This window comes from Triticum aestivum, chromosome 1D (assembly GCF_018294505.1).
Source record: "Triticum aestivum cultivar Chinese Spring chromosome 1D, IWGSC CS RefSeq v2.1, whole genome shotgun sequence".
Taxonomy (NCBI): domain Eukaryota; kingdom Viridiplantae; phylum Streptophyta; class Magnoliopsida; order Poales; family Poaceae; genus Triticum; species Triticum aestivum.
The window spans coordinates 462,408,570-462,425,472 of record NC_057796.1 but is presented as its reverse complement, the minus strand read 5'-3'; the positions used below and the strand labels follow the sequence as shown (position 1 = coordinate 462,425,472).

Here is a 16,903-nt window from a genome sequence, read left to right as displayed (position 1 = left end):
TCATATTCAGCCTAGCCTCACATCAAAATTTAAACCTTATTTGAACTAAAAAACTGAGAGTTAGTGCCTTTTTCTTCACACCGTTAACATTGAGCCCCCACGCCACTGGTTACCTCCTATCATCAGTGGTGCACATTCTGCTATCACCCTGAACTGAATGCACTGCTACATACCTCATATCTACTCCCTCCATTCCCAAATATAAGTCTTTTTAGAGATTCCAACAAGTGACTACATCCAGCAAAATGAGTGAATCTACACTCTAAAATATGTCTACATACATCTGTATGTTGTAGTCCATTTGAAATGTCTAAAAAAACTTATATTTAGGAACGGAGGGAGTAGATAATAATTGGAAGTGATAGATTTTAATATTTGCCGTAGAACAGTTGATTTTTCTGATGCAAATTGCAGCCTTCTACCTGTATCCAATTTTGTTTTTGTTTGTCTGAATAATTGTGCAAGGCAATGTTTTCTGCTCGAATTATTCGAATTTGGGTACCTGGCTTTTAGCAAGTGAAATGTGCAATGCATCATCTTCATACTGATGTTACTACGCAATTACAAAGTTTGCCATCCAAACAAGATTGGCATTAAAGCCTCACTAAGACTCGATCGGCCAATTCAGTGAACATCTAAACAATTAATTTGTATTCATGCCCATGACAGTTTCATTGCTGATTTGGTATTACAACCAATTCAATACGGAGCCCCCCAATACAGACATCCAAACAGATCGTTAAGACAATTCAGTTTTTTATCCCCCACCATGGACGAGAAGATTCTTAGTTATGTGCCGGGTATTCTTCTATAGTTATGCCTTTGCAGTGGGGCAAGACGCCATCCAAACCATTTCCCCACCAATCTAAACTGATGTTCTCTATTCCTATGTATAAATAGATTGAGACGACCATTAAAGCCAAAGCAGCATCAAGGGCACCTGAAAGCAATTTCTTCTTTATTCTTTCTAAATGCAGACCTTTAGTGAATGTTCTAAATCTTTATATACAAAGGAGAATACCATGCAAAATCTCTCATCCCTGGAGCCCTCATTCATCTTTTCTTGCTCTCAATTTTATCCTCAGGCCTGCCGTGGATGCATGAGAATATTCTCAATTATGCACCGGACAACCATGTACAATTATACCCTTTGCAGTGGGGCAAGAAGCCAGAGGACATCCATCTGAGACATTGCCCCACCAGTTCAAAGTGATGTTATCTAGTTCCAGGCATAAATATATCAAGACAGCCATGAATGCCAAACCAGAATCAAGGGCACCTGAAAGAAGGTAATTGTGTCTCTTCCACCAGTTATGTCGGTACTTATAGACCACATAACCTGACAAAAATGCAACGCATATCCACGCCGTGTAGTTGACTGCAGTGGCAGGAGGCATATGACTGATTCCACCAAGCAGCACAGGCATATTGACAAGTAAGATCCATTTTTGGCCTGGGAATGCCTTGTGTGCAAGCCAGACAAGGAGGGGAGCAATGGCACCGCCCAAAAAGAACCAGTTCACAGCAGAGTAAGTTCCCAAATCACCGAATATTCTGCGTGGGCTGATAAGGCCCCATATGACTGATGCATCGTAGAATAAATGATCGTAAGGGCAGGTCCAAGGGCTGCCTGCTGGGAGGAGCTCGGTGTTGCACATATTGGGGATTGTGTCCATCATCCACCATGCTGTTCCAAGGTACACAAATGCTGATATCAAAGTGCCTACAACCTGTTATTTTCAATAACTTCACTTTTAGCTAGGGACACGTACAATTGATACAATGGGGAAAATATAAATGTGATTATCTTGGACAAGTAACGGTCGTTGTTCATGTGACTAGTGTAGTAGCTGACCTGAGCCATAAACATGGTCCTTGGGGGAATCTTCATGTAGTGGCCCAACTTAAAATCTTGCAGAAATGCTAGAGCTTGACGAGGGGCAACGTGGCCATATACCTTGAAACACATGTTTGCAACAGGTCGTCCAGGATATAAGTAACCCATGATGTACTCCGTGATGATATTCAAACCTGGAGTCTGTCAATATGATATAAAAATAAATAGCTAAACTGCTAGCTGCTCCTAGCTAGAGCTGCAGGACATATAGGATCCATGTGTGTTCAAGTTTGGATCCATACCTGGTTGGTTGTTGCTGTGATGATTCCAATTGGAAGGGTGTAGAAAATGGAAAGGGCACATGCAAGCAGTATCCCCCACCAGGGTAACTGAAGTTGCTCAATGTAGTACTCACAAGTGAACACGGTGATTGCAGCACTGGCGACAAGGATGCAAATAAACCACCATTCAGGGACCTGCCTGTATCTCCTCATAAGCTTTGTGTGTACATCCATCTTTCTATCCTGGAAAGCTGATTTGCTTAACTGCCAAATTTCACTGGACGGACACAAGTACACATTGCAAGTTTAGTCGCATATCTAGCTACTTTTGCTCAAAGGACAAAGGAAGCAGATAGTGAAATTACGTACCTTCCATGGAAAAGGATAACATGGACAATCGTTGCGGTCAGGCAAGCAAAACCAAGACCATAGCTGACAGCAAAGAATGTGCTTATGTATAGTGGCCCATTCTTCTCATAGGCATTTGCATCGAAGTGGAACTCGGAATCCACAATACTAGAGATGTTGTATTTCTGACCAGTCGCCGTAAAGAGACCATCTGAAAAGATGGGGAAGTTCCGCGCCTTGTAGACGTTGAACCAGTAGGCGATGGGCGTGACTAGATAAATGTAGATGAAGAAGCCCACGGCAATGTTGGCAGTGGCAAACAAGGGGCTAGCGAGAGGGCTTCCGAGGTACGAGGAGATGGATGACCAGTCAAGCCCAATTGCACCTATGCCAAGGCCGTGGAGGCCTGAGCCAAGCTGTTGAGCGACTACAGAGGCGGGGAAGATCCAACAGATCCAGGAAATGGAAGTGAGCATCTCAAACAGGTAGCCTGGGAAGATGTAGTAGGCAAAACTGCACGCGAATGCCACCATGAAGAATTGAGTGCGCGTCATGCCGCCTTTGCGCCTTCGTTCCTTCTCATGAAGTGCCCTGATCAGCATATGTATCATGATTCATGAATCTGTAAGTTACTTGTTCATAAACACATCAGTAGTACTCATTCTATTTTCTTATTAGTTGGTAGAAGTTTCATTTCAACAAACTGTAAAAAATTTGCTGACAAAGTGCTGAATTTTTCCGAGGCGGTATTTACGACTATCTTGATAAACATGTAAGGTTTCTGTTTTGATGAGGGTGCTTGCTAATTTCTGAAGTCACAAATTTATCCATGCATTTACGAATTGTGGGCCTCAGTTCAGGCGGAACTGGTAAAAGCACAAGGCTGCATTTTGGTCATAAAAATACAGTAGGTAATTGAATCTTTGGATTTACTGCAATCTAATCCTGACTTGCGTTCTAACTTCCTATTTTTGCCCCTTGGTAAAATTATTGTAGTGAGCTTCACAGAATCTTGGAAGTGGTAATAGATTATTCTGTTTTTCTTTTTAACTTTCTTTCTTTTACATGGAGGCTGATCGGCGGTCTTCTTATTTACTCAGGATAACTGGACACCCTTCTGGTTCTGTCTTGTGCAATTTGCACCTGCACTGATTGATATTAGAGTTTGCCAGAACCATTGGCGGAGCTTGAAAGAAAAAGTTGCGCGGGCCAGACTAAACAAGATCACATTTTTTTTAGACATTTGTGAATACTCAATAGCTTTTGTTCTCATTGAATTTTCATCCGATATGTTAACAAAAAAGTTACTGGGAAGATACTAATATTTACCTTATTACACCTTGTTTCAATGATCTTCTTACACTAAAAATTGTGAAAAACCTGGGCGGGCCATGGCCCGGTTTAGCCCCAACAAAGCTCCGCAATGGTTTTATTATCGAATAGGTAATTGATTTCTGTCCATTTTGGTAGCTCGATGCAGAAGTTTTGTAAGGCAATATTATGTTGACATCTACTTTCTGTGACAGCGTTAATTTCATGTCAGTGTCTAAGTGACAGGAAAGTGATAGAATCGAATGTTCACACAGTGATACTATTCAGCGAGCTTCCACGGCGACGTGCAACTTGGCCGCTTGCAATCATTCTGCTTGTGGTACCACTAACACTACCTAACATTCAAGGCTGCGACGACTCCATGACCACCCGCTACCACACAATGATTAGCTAGAACAATTCGTCAAGCATGATGCTACGACCCTGTAGAGTTGGCTGATCTAAGAAATTATATGCTCGCAAACTGCAATAACATGCACCCCTTTATTGAATAAGGATGCAACAGTATATGATGCTACTCTGATAACATTAAAAACTGTGACACTCTGTTTGATGTTATAGGAGTATTTGTTACTGGGTATTAAATTATCACGGATTCAGAGCTAATACCTGGTGGCTGATTGGCGGTCTTCTTATTTACTCCCTCCGTCCAACGTCTTACATTATGGGACGGAGGGAGTACTCAGGATAATTGGACACCCTTCCGGTTCTGTCTTGTGTAATTTGCACATGTCGACATGCGCTGATGTAAGACCATCTACAACCGGAGCCCCCATATCCACTTCAACTGCCCAAGCGGCATGCCCGGTCACTACCCGATAGCGAAACACAACCAACCGGACATGGCAAACGCTGGCTAAACGTCAAGACTGCCTGGCACATCCCATACCAAGCCCATATTGGGGCGATATGGGGGTGGACCGAATGCCCCTGGACATCGCCGCCACGTCGCACCAGCCCATTCTCACCCACATTGTCGCAACCCATGTCCCAAACCCTTGTCAAACCTCACTCTCTCGACCTCTCAACTCCACTATCGTCTCCTCCCCCTCCTCTACCCCCCCTCCACCATGGCCGGGAACAGATCCGATAGCGATTCCGACGAGATCGACCGGCCGACGCTGGTGATGGACTCCTCGAGCTCTCCTGCGTCGGGCAACTAGGATCTCACGCTCCGCATTGCCCCTTGCCTCCTCCCCGGTGGCCCGGGTGGGCAGCTACAACTCTATGTCAGCCTGTGGCCGCACAACTAGGTCCATCTGTGCCTTTCTCGGTAAGGCGGCATGGCGAACAGTGGCGCCCGACACCTGCCCCTCCCTTGCACCGGAGAAAGCCGCATGGCTCGCGAGGGAGCATGCCCGTGCCACCGATTGCATGGCAGTATCATCTCCTCCTCCTAGGACAACGACACCACCAATGATGACGCTCCGCCCATCGAGGACAACCGGCGCTCCCGAGACCTCAAGGGGAAGCGACCGGCGAGGAAGTGGTGAACTCCGACGGCTCTCTCTTATTAATTACTTTTAATCAAAGTGTTTTAGTTAAGTGATGAACTCCGGCGGCTCTTTCGGACCGGATTGTAACTTAATCCCCTATCTATGTCAGATTACAATGTTTTATTTTATATGTTGCATGTCGATCTGCACGCTTTTGTAGGGATTTGGGGCAGACATTTGAGGACCATGACTGTGGATTGGGACAAATAAAGTGTGATATGGGGTGGACCGGATGCCCCTGGACATCGCCGCCACGTCGCACCAGCCCATTCTCGCCCACACTGTCGCGGCTCATGTCCCCACAAATACCCCACCCCGGATTCCCAAACCTTGTCAAACCTCACTCTCTCGACCTCTCAACTCCACTATCATCTCCTCGACCCTCCACTTCGCCAGGCTGGGAACAAATTCGACAGCGATTTCGACGAGATCGGCCAGCCGATGCTTGTGAGGGACTCCTCGAGCTCATCTGTGCCGGGCAACTAGGATCTCACGCTCCGCATTACCCTTTGCCTCTCGTGGATGGGCTCGGGCGCAGGCTCCTCCTCCCCGGCGGCCCGGCTGGGCAGCTACAGCTCCGTGCCGGCCTGTGGCCACACAACTAGGTCCGTCCGTGCCTTTCCCGGTCTGGCGCCAGGGCGACCAGTGGCGCCCGACACCTACCCCTCCCCGTGCGCCAGAGAAAGCCGCATGGCTCGCGAGGGAGCGTGCCAGTGACACCGATTGCATGGCAGTATCATTTCCTCCTCCTTGGACAACGACGCCACCAATGATGACGCTCCGCTTGCCGTCGACGCCTACGCGAGGACAACCCGCGCTCCCGAGACCTCAAGGGGAAGCGGCCGGCGAGGAAGTGGTGAACTCCGGCAGCTCTCTTTGTTTAGTTACTTTTAATCAAACTGTTTTAGTTGAGTAACTTGAGTGATGAACTCCGGCGGCTCTTTTGGACCAGATTGTAACTTAATCCCCTATCTATATCTACAATGTTTTATATGCTGCATGTTGATCTACGTTGTAGGAATTTGGGGCAGACATTTGAGCATAGTTGGCCAAACGGGCCGGCCCGGCCCGGCACGACACGACCCATTCTAATCGTGCCTGGCCCGGCCCGGCCCGCCGAGGCACGATTATTATACAGGACGGGCCGTGCCGTGCCGGCCCGCGTGCTGCAGCCTGCAGCCCAGGCATGGCCCAGCTGCTAATCGAGCCGGCCCACTGGCACGCCAAGCCCACTAGTCTGCCTGCTATTTGGCGCACTGGGCATTTTTAGCTTATTTTACCTGTTGGGCCATATAGAGATTTATAAAAAAATTAAAAAGGACAATCGGGCCGTGTCGTGCCGGCCCGCGTGCTCCACCTAGCAGCCCAAGCACGGCCCAGTGCGTGCCGTGTGCCAGGCCCGGCCCATTTAGCTCATGTCGTGCCTGGCCCATGGCAGGCCGTGCCGGGCGTGCTCACGGGCCGGCCTGGTTGGCCCGGCCCATTTGGCCAGCTATACATTTGAGGACCATGGCCGTGGATTGGGACAGATAAATGGTGACATGCCAGAGCCCTCCGGTGCTGCCGCAGCCAGCGCCGCAATGGTTTTATTCTTGAATCGGTAATCGGTTTCTGTCCAGTTTTGCTCTTGGAGTAACGTCTATAGTAGAAACGAATGTTCACACAGTAATACTACTATTCAGCGCAGCTTCCATGCCGACGTGCAACTTGGGCCCTCCCTTGCTTTAACCATTCTGTTTTTGGTACCACTGCCACCGCTACCTAACATTCAAGACCGCGATGACTCCGTGACCACACATTCATTAGCTACTACAGTACTACAACAATTCGTGAGGCATGATGCTGCTACCACACTAGTAGTACAGTGGCTGATCTAGCTAGGCGCACTGGTACCGTACTTATAAGAAATTATATCCTTGCAAACAGCAATAACATTGATTGGAAACTGTGATACTATACTAAGAAATTAGGAGTATATCCTTGCAAACAGCAATAATACTGTATGTGCACCACTCCACTTTTTATTGAATAATGATGCAACAGTACGTACTACTATGCTGCTTTGATAACATTGATTGAATCCCGTAATATAATGGAGTGCTACTAATCTGACATTGATTGAAAACTGTGGAGTATAATATTAATCGGAGTATCTATTATTGGGTATTAATTTATGGCAGATTCAGAGATACCTGAAGAGGGAGACCTGCACAAGGTTGGACGGCCACCACATCGCCGCCGGCTCCACGAGATACCGCCGGAATATGCCCGCCCACCCGAACCCCAGCACCTACATGCATGGCCGAGCCGAGTACCACTTCATTCATGCTCCACTCCACCACTGAAGGCACCTTGAATATCAGCTATGAAGTACTACGAACCTGGCTGGTGAGGACGACGAGGAGGGAGACCAAGAAGGAGATGGGCTTGCCGTAGAAGACCCGGAGGGCCGTGACGAGGTTGATGGCGAAGACGCTGCCGGCGCCGGCGTTGGCGAAGATGGTGATGAGCACGTGCTCCTTGACGTTGAACGGCCCCGGGTTGAGCGTGAACTCCCACCGCCGGCCCCGGAAGAAGGCGCGCTCGGGCAGCGCCGCGGCCATGAGCCGGCCCAGCGGCACCACGGCGACCTGCGCCGAGATGGCCGTGATCTCCAGCGGCTCCTTGCGGTACCCGAAGAAGGTGTTGAGGAAGGAGAGCGCCACGCAGGCGGTCGCGCCGAGCACCCACATCCGGAACGTCAGCACCGGCGTCGACGGGTCGTCTCCCACCGGCACCGTCAGCGCCACCTGCTCCACCGGCGAGTTCTCCGCCTCCTCCCATTCTTCTCCTTCCTCGGGCGAACTTGATGGCTGCACTGCACGGGAAGTTAAGCAACGTCAGCCATCGTCTTGCCAGTCCACGCCCAGTAAACGACTGAGCCGACGATTTTGTGGCTCGGCCGGCTTACGAAGTGGGGCGGTGATTTGGTCACCATGCTGGTCGTGGTCTTCCCCTTCTTCGTCTTCCTGGCCTTGTTCATGCAGTTCTTCTTGGTGGGAGGAGGAGGCCATGGTTAGGAGTGTTGGGACTTGTAATTATGCTCTATGGAAGCTTGTCGCTTTTGTTCCTTTTGGCTGGGAATTTTTGCAAAAAAAAAGAGAGAGAAAATTATAAGATATTGATATCTGAAAGCTCCCCGAGTCCCCATAGCTGATGGCGACACTTCTCACTATTACTCCCCCAGTGGAGTACCAAGGATCACATGGCACGCTTATCAAGGATCAATGGACCACATAAGTGTAGTTGTTGGGAAGATAACTTTCGATAAGGTTCTTTGCTATTAACATATTATTTTATTTTGTAAAATGTTCAAATCCACAATTTGACTTTGGGCAGATTTTTAAGCGCCCACACCCATAACAACATGTACTCCCTCCGTTCCATATTATGAGCATATTAGGGGCAAGTAAATGTCAGGTGTGGGTTCGAGTTAGGGAGAGAAATGAAATTTTCTCAATTTTATTATAGGTGGGTTTTCAGATAATTGGCTTAATTAATGATCCTTAAAAGAAGTGAAAGTTCAAATTTTGAAATGCAACAAAGGTGGATGTTACTTGTCTGAGCAGACATTGTGTTTGAAGGCCCACAAAACCAGGATCTCAAGCAGTGAAAGGTTGCCACCCGCGCGTGTGCAACTACTTCGTTCTACGGGATCTCCAATGGTTTCCTTTTATTTTTGTCAGCTGTTTTGTTACTGAAGATCAAGACGGCGAGCGCGAAGGCGAAGATTCAACTCATGGTCCAAGGCCTAGGCTCACTCGTCATCACATTCTTCCCCAGTGGCTTGCAGGCCCAGACCGGGCCCGTTAATCGGGATGTAATAGTCTCATTCAAATACATGTGTATGTGGTTAGTTGTGAACTAGAATAGAAGTAGGTGGCCTCGGCCAAGACACTATGGCTACCGACATGTGTGGGAGGATAGATCCACGGTGATGAACTCGTTTGAATGATTACTAGAGAAAGTAGTTCACATTTGGCATCAGAACCATTTCGATCCTGGAGATTCCACATCACCGGCACGCTTCGAGCAAAGTCCATTTTCGATGGTGGCAATGTCCAGCTCTGCTGCTTCGTCCTTGATTCCTATGATCCTAGTGTGGAGTGCTTGGCCTCTAGATCTTTATTTTCGTTTCATTGGCTGCTTATGGAGGCTGTAGTTCGGGTTTGCTCTTAGTGTTCCCCATTGTACCAGTTTGGCCGTTGTAATTTGGGTGCGTGTTGTAACTTCTGACCGGTTGATGGTTTTGTTAATTCAAAGCTAGGCTCTTCACAAGCCTTTGTTCTAAAAAAAGTAAGGGTGGCGGCGGAGCTGCGAGACGTCCGACGCGGAGAAGGAAGAAGAGAGGAGAGAGCAAATGGGTCCGTTAGATCGAGGGGGTGATTTTGGTGCAATTTATGATGAGGTAGACCTGTCGGCTCTGATGTTGCGGACTGAATATGAGGGGTGCCGATCAGCTCGAACGTTTGAGGCGCTCGTCTGAGTCGGGTTTTACCGGGCGTTTGAGACGGGTTTGGGCAACCCGCTGTGGATGCTGTAAGGTAATTGAATCTGGTTGAATGCTCCTTTTTTGCTAATCACGGAGTGCACCGGTCCATGCATGCATATGCCGCACGAGACGCGCACACACATTATGGCATGCATAGGCTGGCCGCTTTGAGTGTTTTTTTGTTTTAGTCGAGCTTGCGGTGTTGAAAAGGGTAGTCTAGTTGAGGCCGTGCGTACGTCAATTTTGCCATCGTGGAGTAAACGTGACATGCGTCCGCCTCACAACTGGTGCGCATCCGTGCGTTGCACAATCGATGCGGCGGTACATCTGGGCGCATGGAGATGGAACTAACCTTTGTATAAGACCCTAATTAGCTCAAGCCTATTTAGGCTTAGGCTCAAGCTAAGCCTAACTTCATTAACACGCACATACCGTTCCAAGGAAGCACGAGTTCAGCCGGTCCCTTTTTTTTCGGGCAATTCAGAAAGCTTTTATTCATATGAGAGCATTCCTAGGACAGTCAGCCATAAGGCTGATCACTAGGAAGCTAGGAGTTACATCCATCCAACATTCGGTCACATTCAGAATGCAAGCATGCTTAGCACAGAGATGCGCCGGTAAGTTTGCTGACCTATTATGGGAGAAAAAGGGTTTCCCCCACTTTGTATTCCAAAGCAACCATTCGATACATCCAACGATAGGTGCTGGGGCGGAAGCAGCACAAGCACGCCCAAAAAAAAAGAAAAAGAAAAGGAAAAGAAACAAATGCCGATAACGGCGGATCGACAAAAACGACGAAGCCTCGCGACCGCTGCGTCCACCGGAGATCCCACCAAGCTCCGAGACTCCGAAGCGCCGGTACCAATCAACACCTCCAAGAAGGAACGCGATGATGACGAGGCTGTTGCCAAGGGTTTCCCCCGGTACGCGGCGAGGAGAGAGGAAGGGTAGCCCCGACGCCCTCCAGGAAGGTCTGGCGGCACCCTCAAGCGCCATCGCGTCGGTGTCGGCCAAACCAACAGGGATTTCTCCCGATCCCATCCTCTACCTCAGGCACTTCGGAGCTCGCCACCAAACTGTTGGAAATATGCCCTAGAGGCAATAATAAATGGTTATTATTATATTTCTGTGTTCATGATAATAGTCTTTTATTCATGCTATAATTGTATTGTCCGGAAATCGTAATACATGTGTGAATACATAGACCACAACCTGTCCCTAGTAAGCCTCTAGTTGACTAGCTCGTTGATCAACAGATAGTCATGGTTTCCTGACTATGGACATAGGATGTCATTGATAACGGGATGACATCATTAGGAGAATGATGTGATGGACAAGACCCAACTTAAGCATAGCATAAAAGATCGTGTAGTTTCGTTTGCTAGTGCTTTTCCAATGTCAAGTATCTTTTCCTTAGACCATGAGGTCGTGCAACTCCCGGATACCGTAGGAGTGCTTTGGGTGTGCCAAACGTCACAACGTAACTGGGTGACTATAAAGGTGCATTACGGGTATCTCCGAAAGTGTCTGTTGGGTTGGCACGGATCGAGACTGGGATTTGTCACTCCGTGTAAACGGAGAGGTATCTCTGGGCCCACTCGGTAATGCATCATCATAATGAGCTCAATGTGACTAAGGCGTTAGTCACGGGATCATGCATTGCGGTACGAGTAAAGAGACTTGCCGGTAACGAGATTGAACTAGGTATTGGGATACCGACGATCGAATCTCGGGCAAGTAACATACCGATTGACAAAGGGAATTGCATACGGATTGATTGAATCCTCGACACCGTGGTTCACCCGATGATATCATCGTGGAACATGTGGGAGCCAACATGGGTATCCAGATCCCGCTGTTGGTTATTGACCGGAGAGGCGTCTCGGTCATGTCTGCATGTCTCCCGAACCCGTAGGGTCTACACACTTAAGGTCCGGTGACGCTAGGGTTGTAGAGATATATGTATGCGGAAACCCGAAAGTTGTTCGGAGTCCCGGATGAGATCCCGGACGTCACGAGAGGTTCCGGAATGGTCCGGAGGTGAAGAATTATATATAGGAAGTCCAGTTTTGGCCACCGGGAAAGTTTCGGGGGTTATCGGTATTGTACCGGGACCACCGGAAGGGTCCCGGGGGTCCACCGGGTGGGGCCACCTGTCCCGGAGGGCCCCGTGGGCTGAAAGTGGAAGGGAACCAGCCCCTAGTGGGCTGGGGCGCCTCCTTGGGCCTCCCCCCATGCGCCTAGGGTTGGGAACCCTAGGGGGGGGAGTTCCCCCTTGCCTTGGGGGGCAAGGCAACCCCTTCCCCCCTTGGCCGCCGCCCCCCCCCAACCCTAGATGGGTTTTGGCCGGCTCCCCCCTCCCAAGGGGTCCTATAAATAGTGGGGGGGAGGGAGGGCAGCAAACACACAGCCTTTGGCGCCTCCCTCCTCCCCTACAACACCTCTCTCTCGCGCGCAGAAGCTCGGCGAAGCCCTGCCGAAGAGCCGCTACATCCACCACCACGCCGTCGTGCTGTTGGATCTCCATCAACCTCTCCTTCCCCCTTGCTGGATCAAGAAAGGAGGAGACGTCGCTGCACCGTACGTGTGTTGAACGCGGAGGTGCCGTACGTTCGGCACTCGGTCATCGGTGATTTGGATCACGGCGAGTACGACTCCGTCATCCACGTTCATTGGAACGCTTCCGCTCGCGATCTACAACGGTATGTAGATGCACTCCCTTCCCCTCGTTGCTAGTAGACTCCATAGATGCATCTTGGTGAGCGTAGGAAAATTTTAAAATTATGCTACGATTCCCAACAGTGGCATCATGAGCCAGGCCTATGCGTAGTTACTATGCACGAGTAGAACACAAAGAAGTTGTGGGCGTTGATGTTGCCAATTCTTCTTGCCGCTACTAGTCGTTTCTTGTTTCGGTGGCATTGTAGGATGAAGCGGCCCGGACCGACCTTACACGTACGCTTACGTGAGACAGGTTCCACCGACTGACATGCACTAGTTGCATAAGGTGGCTAGCGGGTGTCTGTCTCTCCTACTTTAGTCGGAACGGATTCGATGAAAAGGGTCCTTATGAAGGGTAAATAGAAATTGGCAAATCACGTTGTGGTCATACGTAGGTAAGAAATCGTTCTTGCTAGAAACCTACAAACCACGTAAAAAACTTGCAACAACAATTAGAGGACGTCTAACTTGTTTTTGCAGCAAGTGATATATGTGATATGATATGGCCAGAAGATGTGATGAATGATATATGTGATGTATGAGATTGATCATATTCTTGTAATAGGAATCACGACTTGCATGTCGATGAGTATGACAACCGGCAGGAGCCATAGGAGTTGTCTTTATTATTTTGCATGACCTGCGTGTCATTGAATAACGCCATGTAATTTACTTTACTTTGTTGCTAAACGGTTAGCCATAGAAGTAGAAGTAATCGTTGGCGTGACAACTTCATGAAGACACAATGATGGAGATCATGATGATGGAGATCATGGTGTCATGCCGGTGACGAAGATGATCATGGTGCCCCGAAGATGGAGATCAAAGGAGCATGATGATATTGGCCATATCATGTCACTATTTGATTGCATGTGATGTTTATCATGTTTTTGCATCTTATTTGCTTAGAACGACGGTAGCAAGTAGGATGATCCCTTATAATAATTTCAAGAAAGTGTTCACCCTAACTGTGCACCGTTGCGAAGGTTCGTCGTTTCGAAGCACCACGTGATGATCGGGTGTGATAGATTCTTACGTTCGCATACAACGGGTGTTGACGAGCCTAGCATGTACAGACATGGCCTCGGAACACACGCAATACACTTAGGTTGACTTGACGAGCCTAGCATGTACAGACATGGCCTCGGAACACGGAGGACCGAAAGGTCGAGCATGAGTCGTATAGAAGATACGATCAACATGGAGATGTTCACCGATCTTGACTAGTCCGTCTCACGTGATGATCGGACACGGCCTAGTTGAGTTCGGATCATGTTTCACTTAGATAACTAGAGGGATGTCTATCTGAGTGGGAGTTCATTAAATAATTTGATTATATGAACTTAATTATCATGAACTTAGTCTAAATCTTTACACTATGTACTGTAGATCAAATGGCCCACGTTGTCCTCAATTTCAACGCGTTCCTAGAGAAAACCAAGCTGAAAGATGATGGCAGCAACTATACGGACTGGGTCCGGAACCTGAGGATCATCCTCATAGCAGCCAAGAAAGATTATGTCTTAGAAGCACCGCTAGGTGAAGCACCAATCCCTGAGAACCAAGACGTTATGAACGCTTGGCAGCAGCGTGCTGATGATTACTCCCTCGTTCAGTGCGGCATGCTTTACAGCTTAGAACCGGGTCTCCAAAAGCGTTTTGAGAAACATGGAGCATATGAGATGTTCGAGGAGCTGAAACTGGTTTTTCAAGCTCATGCCCGGGTCGAGAGATATGATGTCTCCGACAAGTTCTTCAGCTGTAAAATGGAGGAGAACAGTTCTGTTAGTGAGCACATACTCAGAATGTCTGGGTTGCACAACCGCTTGTCTCAGCTGGGAGTTAATCTCCCAGATGACGCGGTCATTGACAGAATCCTCCAGTCGCTTCCACCAAGCTACAAGAGCTTTGTGATGAACTACAATATGCAGGGGATGGAAAAGACCATTCCCGAGGTGTATTCAATGCTGAAATCAGCTGAGGTAGAGATCAGAAAAGAACATCAAGTGTTGATGGTGAATAAAATCACTAAGTTCAAGAAGGGCAAGGGTAAGAAGAACTTCAAGAAGGACGGCAAGGGAGTTGCCGCGCCCGGTAAGCCAGTTACTGGGAAGAAGTCAAAGAATGGACCCAAGCCCGAGACTGAGTGCTTTTATTGCAAGGGAAGTGGTCACTGGAAGCGGAACTGCCCCAAATATTTAGCGGACAAGAAGAAGGCCGGCAACACCCAAGGTATATGTGATATACAAGTAATTGATGTGTACCTTACCAGTACTCGTAGTAGCTCCTGGGTATTTGATACCGGTGCGGTTGCTCATATTTGTAACTCAAATCAGGAACTACGGAATAAACGGAGACTGGCAAAAGACGAGGTGACGATGCGCGTCGGGAATGGTTCCAAGGTCGATGTGATCGCCGTCGGCACGCTACCTCTGCATCTACCCACGGGATTAGTTATAAACCTCAATAATTGTTATTTAGTGCCAGCTTTGAGCATGAACATTGTATCTGGATCTCGTTTAATTCGAGATGGCTACTCATTTAAATCTGAGAATAATGGTTGTTCTATTTATTTGAGAGATATGTTTTATGGTCATGCCCCGCTGGTCAATGGTTTATTCTTGATGAATCTCGAACGTGATGCTACACATGTTCATAGTGTGAATACCAAAAGATGTAAAGTTGATAACGATAGTCCCACATACTTGTGGCACTGCCGCCTTGGTCACATTGGTGTCAAGCGCATGAAGAAGCTCCATGCAGATGGACTTTTGGAGTCTCTTGATTACGAATCATTTGACACGTGCGAACCATGCCTCATGGGTAAGATGACCAAGACTCCGTTCTCCGGAACAATGGAGCGAGCAACCAACTTATTGGAAATCATACATACCGATGTGTGCGGTCCAATGAGTGTTGAGGCTCGCGGAGGATATCGTTATGTTCTCACTCTCACTGATGATTTAAGTAGATATGGGTATGTCTACCTAATGAAACACAAGTCTGAAACCTTTGAAAAGTTCAAGGAATTTCAGAGTGAAGTCGAGAATCAACGTGACAGGAAAATAAAATTCTTACGATCAGATCGTGGTGGAGAATATTTAAGTCACGAATTTGGTACACACTTAAGGAAATGTGGAATAGTTTCACAACTCACGCCGCCTGGAACACCTCAGAGAAATGGTGTGTCCGAACGTCGTAATCGCACTCTATTGGATATGGTGCGATCTATGATGTCTCTTACCGATTTACCGCTCTCATTTTGGGGTTATGCTTTAGAGACTGCCGCATTCACTTTAAATAGGGCACCGTCTAAATCCGTTGAGACGACACCGTATGAATTATGGTTTGGGAAGAAACCTAAGCTGTCGTTTCTAAAAGTTTGGGGATGCGATGCTTATGTCAAGAAACTTCAACCTGAAAAGCTCGAACCCAAATCGGAAAAATGCGTCTTCATAGGATACCCTAAGGAAACTATTGGGTATACCTTCTACCTCAGATCCGAAGGCAAGATCTTCGTTGCCAAGAACGGGTCCTTTCTAGAGAAGGAGTTTCTCTCGAAAGAATTGAGTGGGAGGAAAGTGGAACTTGATGAGGTGATAGTCACCCCTTCCGAACCGGAAAGTAGCGCAGCGCGGGAAAATGTTCCTGTGGTGCCTACACCGACTGGGGAGGAAGTTAATGATGATGATCATGAAACTTCAGATCAAGTTACTGAACTTCGTAGGTCCACAAGGACACGTTCCGCACCAGAGTGGTACGGCAACCCTGTCTTGGAAATCATGTTGTTAGACAACGGTGAACCTTCGAACTATGAAGAAGCGATGGCGGGCCCGGATTCCGACAAATGGCTAGAAGCCATGAAATCCGAGATAGAATCCATGTATGAAAACAAAGTATGGACTTTGACTGACTTGCCCGATGAGCGGCGAGCCATAGAAAACAAATGGATCTTTAAGAAGAAGACAGACGCAGATGGTAATGTGACCATCTACAAAGCTCGACTTGTCGCTAAGGGTTATCGACAAGTTCAAGGGGTTGACTACGATGAGACTTTCTCACCCGTAGCGAAGCTGAAGTCCGTCCGAATCATGTTAGCAATTGCCGCATACTATGATTATGAGATATGGCAGATGGACGTCAAAACGGCATTCCTTAACGGCTTCCTTAAGGAAGAGTTGTATATGATGCAGCCGGAAGGTTTTGTCGATCCTAAGAATGCTAACAAAGTATGCAAGCTCCAGCGCTCAATCTATGGGCTGGTGCTAGCATCTCGGAGTTGGAACATTCGCTTTGATGAGATGATCAAAGCGTTTGGGTTTACACAGACTTATGGAGAAGCCTGTGTTTACAAGAA

The 16,903-nt window shown here is 47.9% G+C and overlaps 1 protein-coding gene across 4 annotated transcripts; it reads right to left on the bottom strand.

The window, feature by feature from the left end:
• Positions 1-623: 623 nt before the first annotated feature.
• LOC123182965 (oligopeptide transporter 7) lies at positions 624-8,392 on the bottom strand. 4 transcript variants are annotated; one of them, XM_044595668.1, is made up of 7 exons: positions 8,245-8,392; positions 7,676-8,151; positions 7,487-7,584; positions 2,488-3,057; positions 2,140-2,395; positions 1,856-2,038; positions 624-1,730 (listed from the first exon to the last, which is right to left on the bottom strand). In XM_044595668.1, exons 1-7 carry the CDS (start codon positions 8,345-8,347, stop codon positions 1,113-1,115), a joined length of 2,304 nt encoding a protein of 767 aa, XP_044451603.1. In that variant the 5' UTR covers positions 8,348-8,392; the 3' UTR covers positions 624-1,112. The 4 variants fall into 4 exon arrangements, with proteins under 4 accessions (XP_044451603.1, XP_044451604.1, XP_044451606.1 ...); XM_044595669.1 differs by having other exon boundaries at positions 8,269-8,370; XM_044595671.1 differs by having other exon boundaries at positions 7,676-8,146; positions 8,269-8,363.
• Between the last annotated feature and the right edge of the window lie 8,511 nt (positions 8,393-16,903).

What these genes read in the sequence shown, in the direction of transcription:
- LOC123182965 (XM_044595668.1), bottom strand. Translation starts at nt 8,347, where the DNA reads ATGGCCTCCTCCTCCCACCAAGAAGAACTGCATGAACAAGGCCAGGAA. An exon ending in TCACAGCAACAACCAACCAG is followed by an intron (nt 2,039 to 2,139) that starts GTATGGATCCAA and finishes TCATATTGACAG; the next exon opens with ACTCCAGGTTTGAATATCAT. An exon ending in GGACCATGTTTATGGCTCAG is followed by an intron (nt 1,731 to 1,855) that starts GTCAGCTACTAC and finishes TGAAAATAACAG; the next exon opens with GTTGTAGGCACTTTGATATC.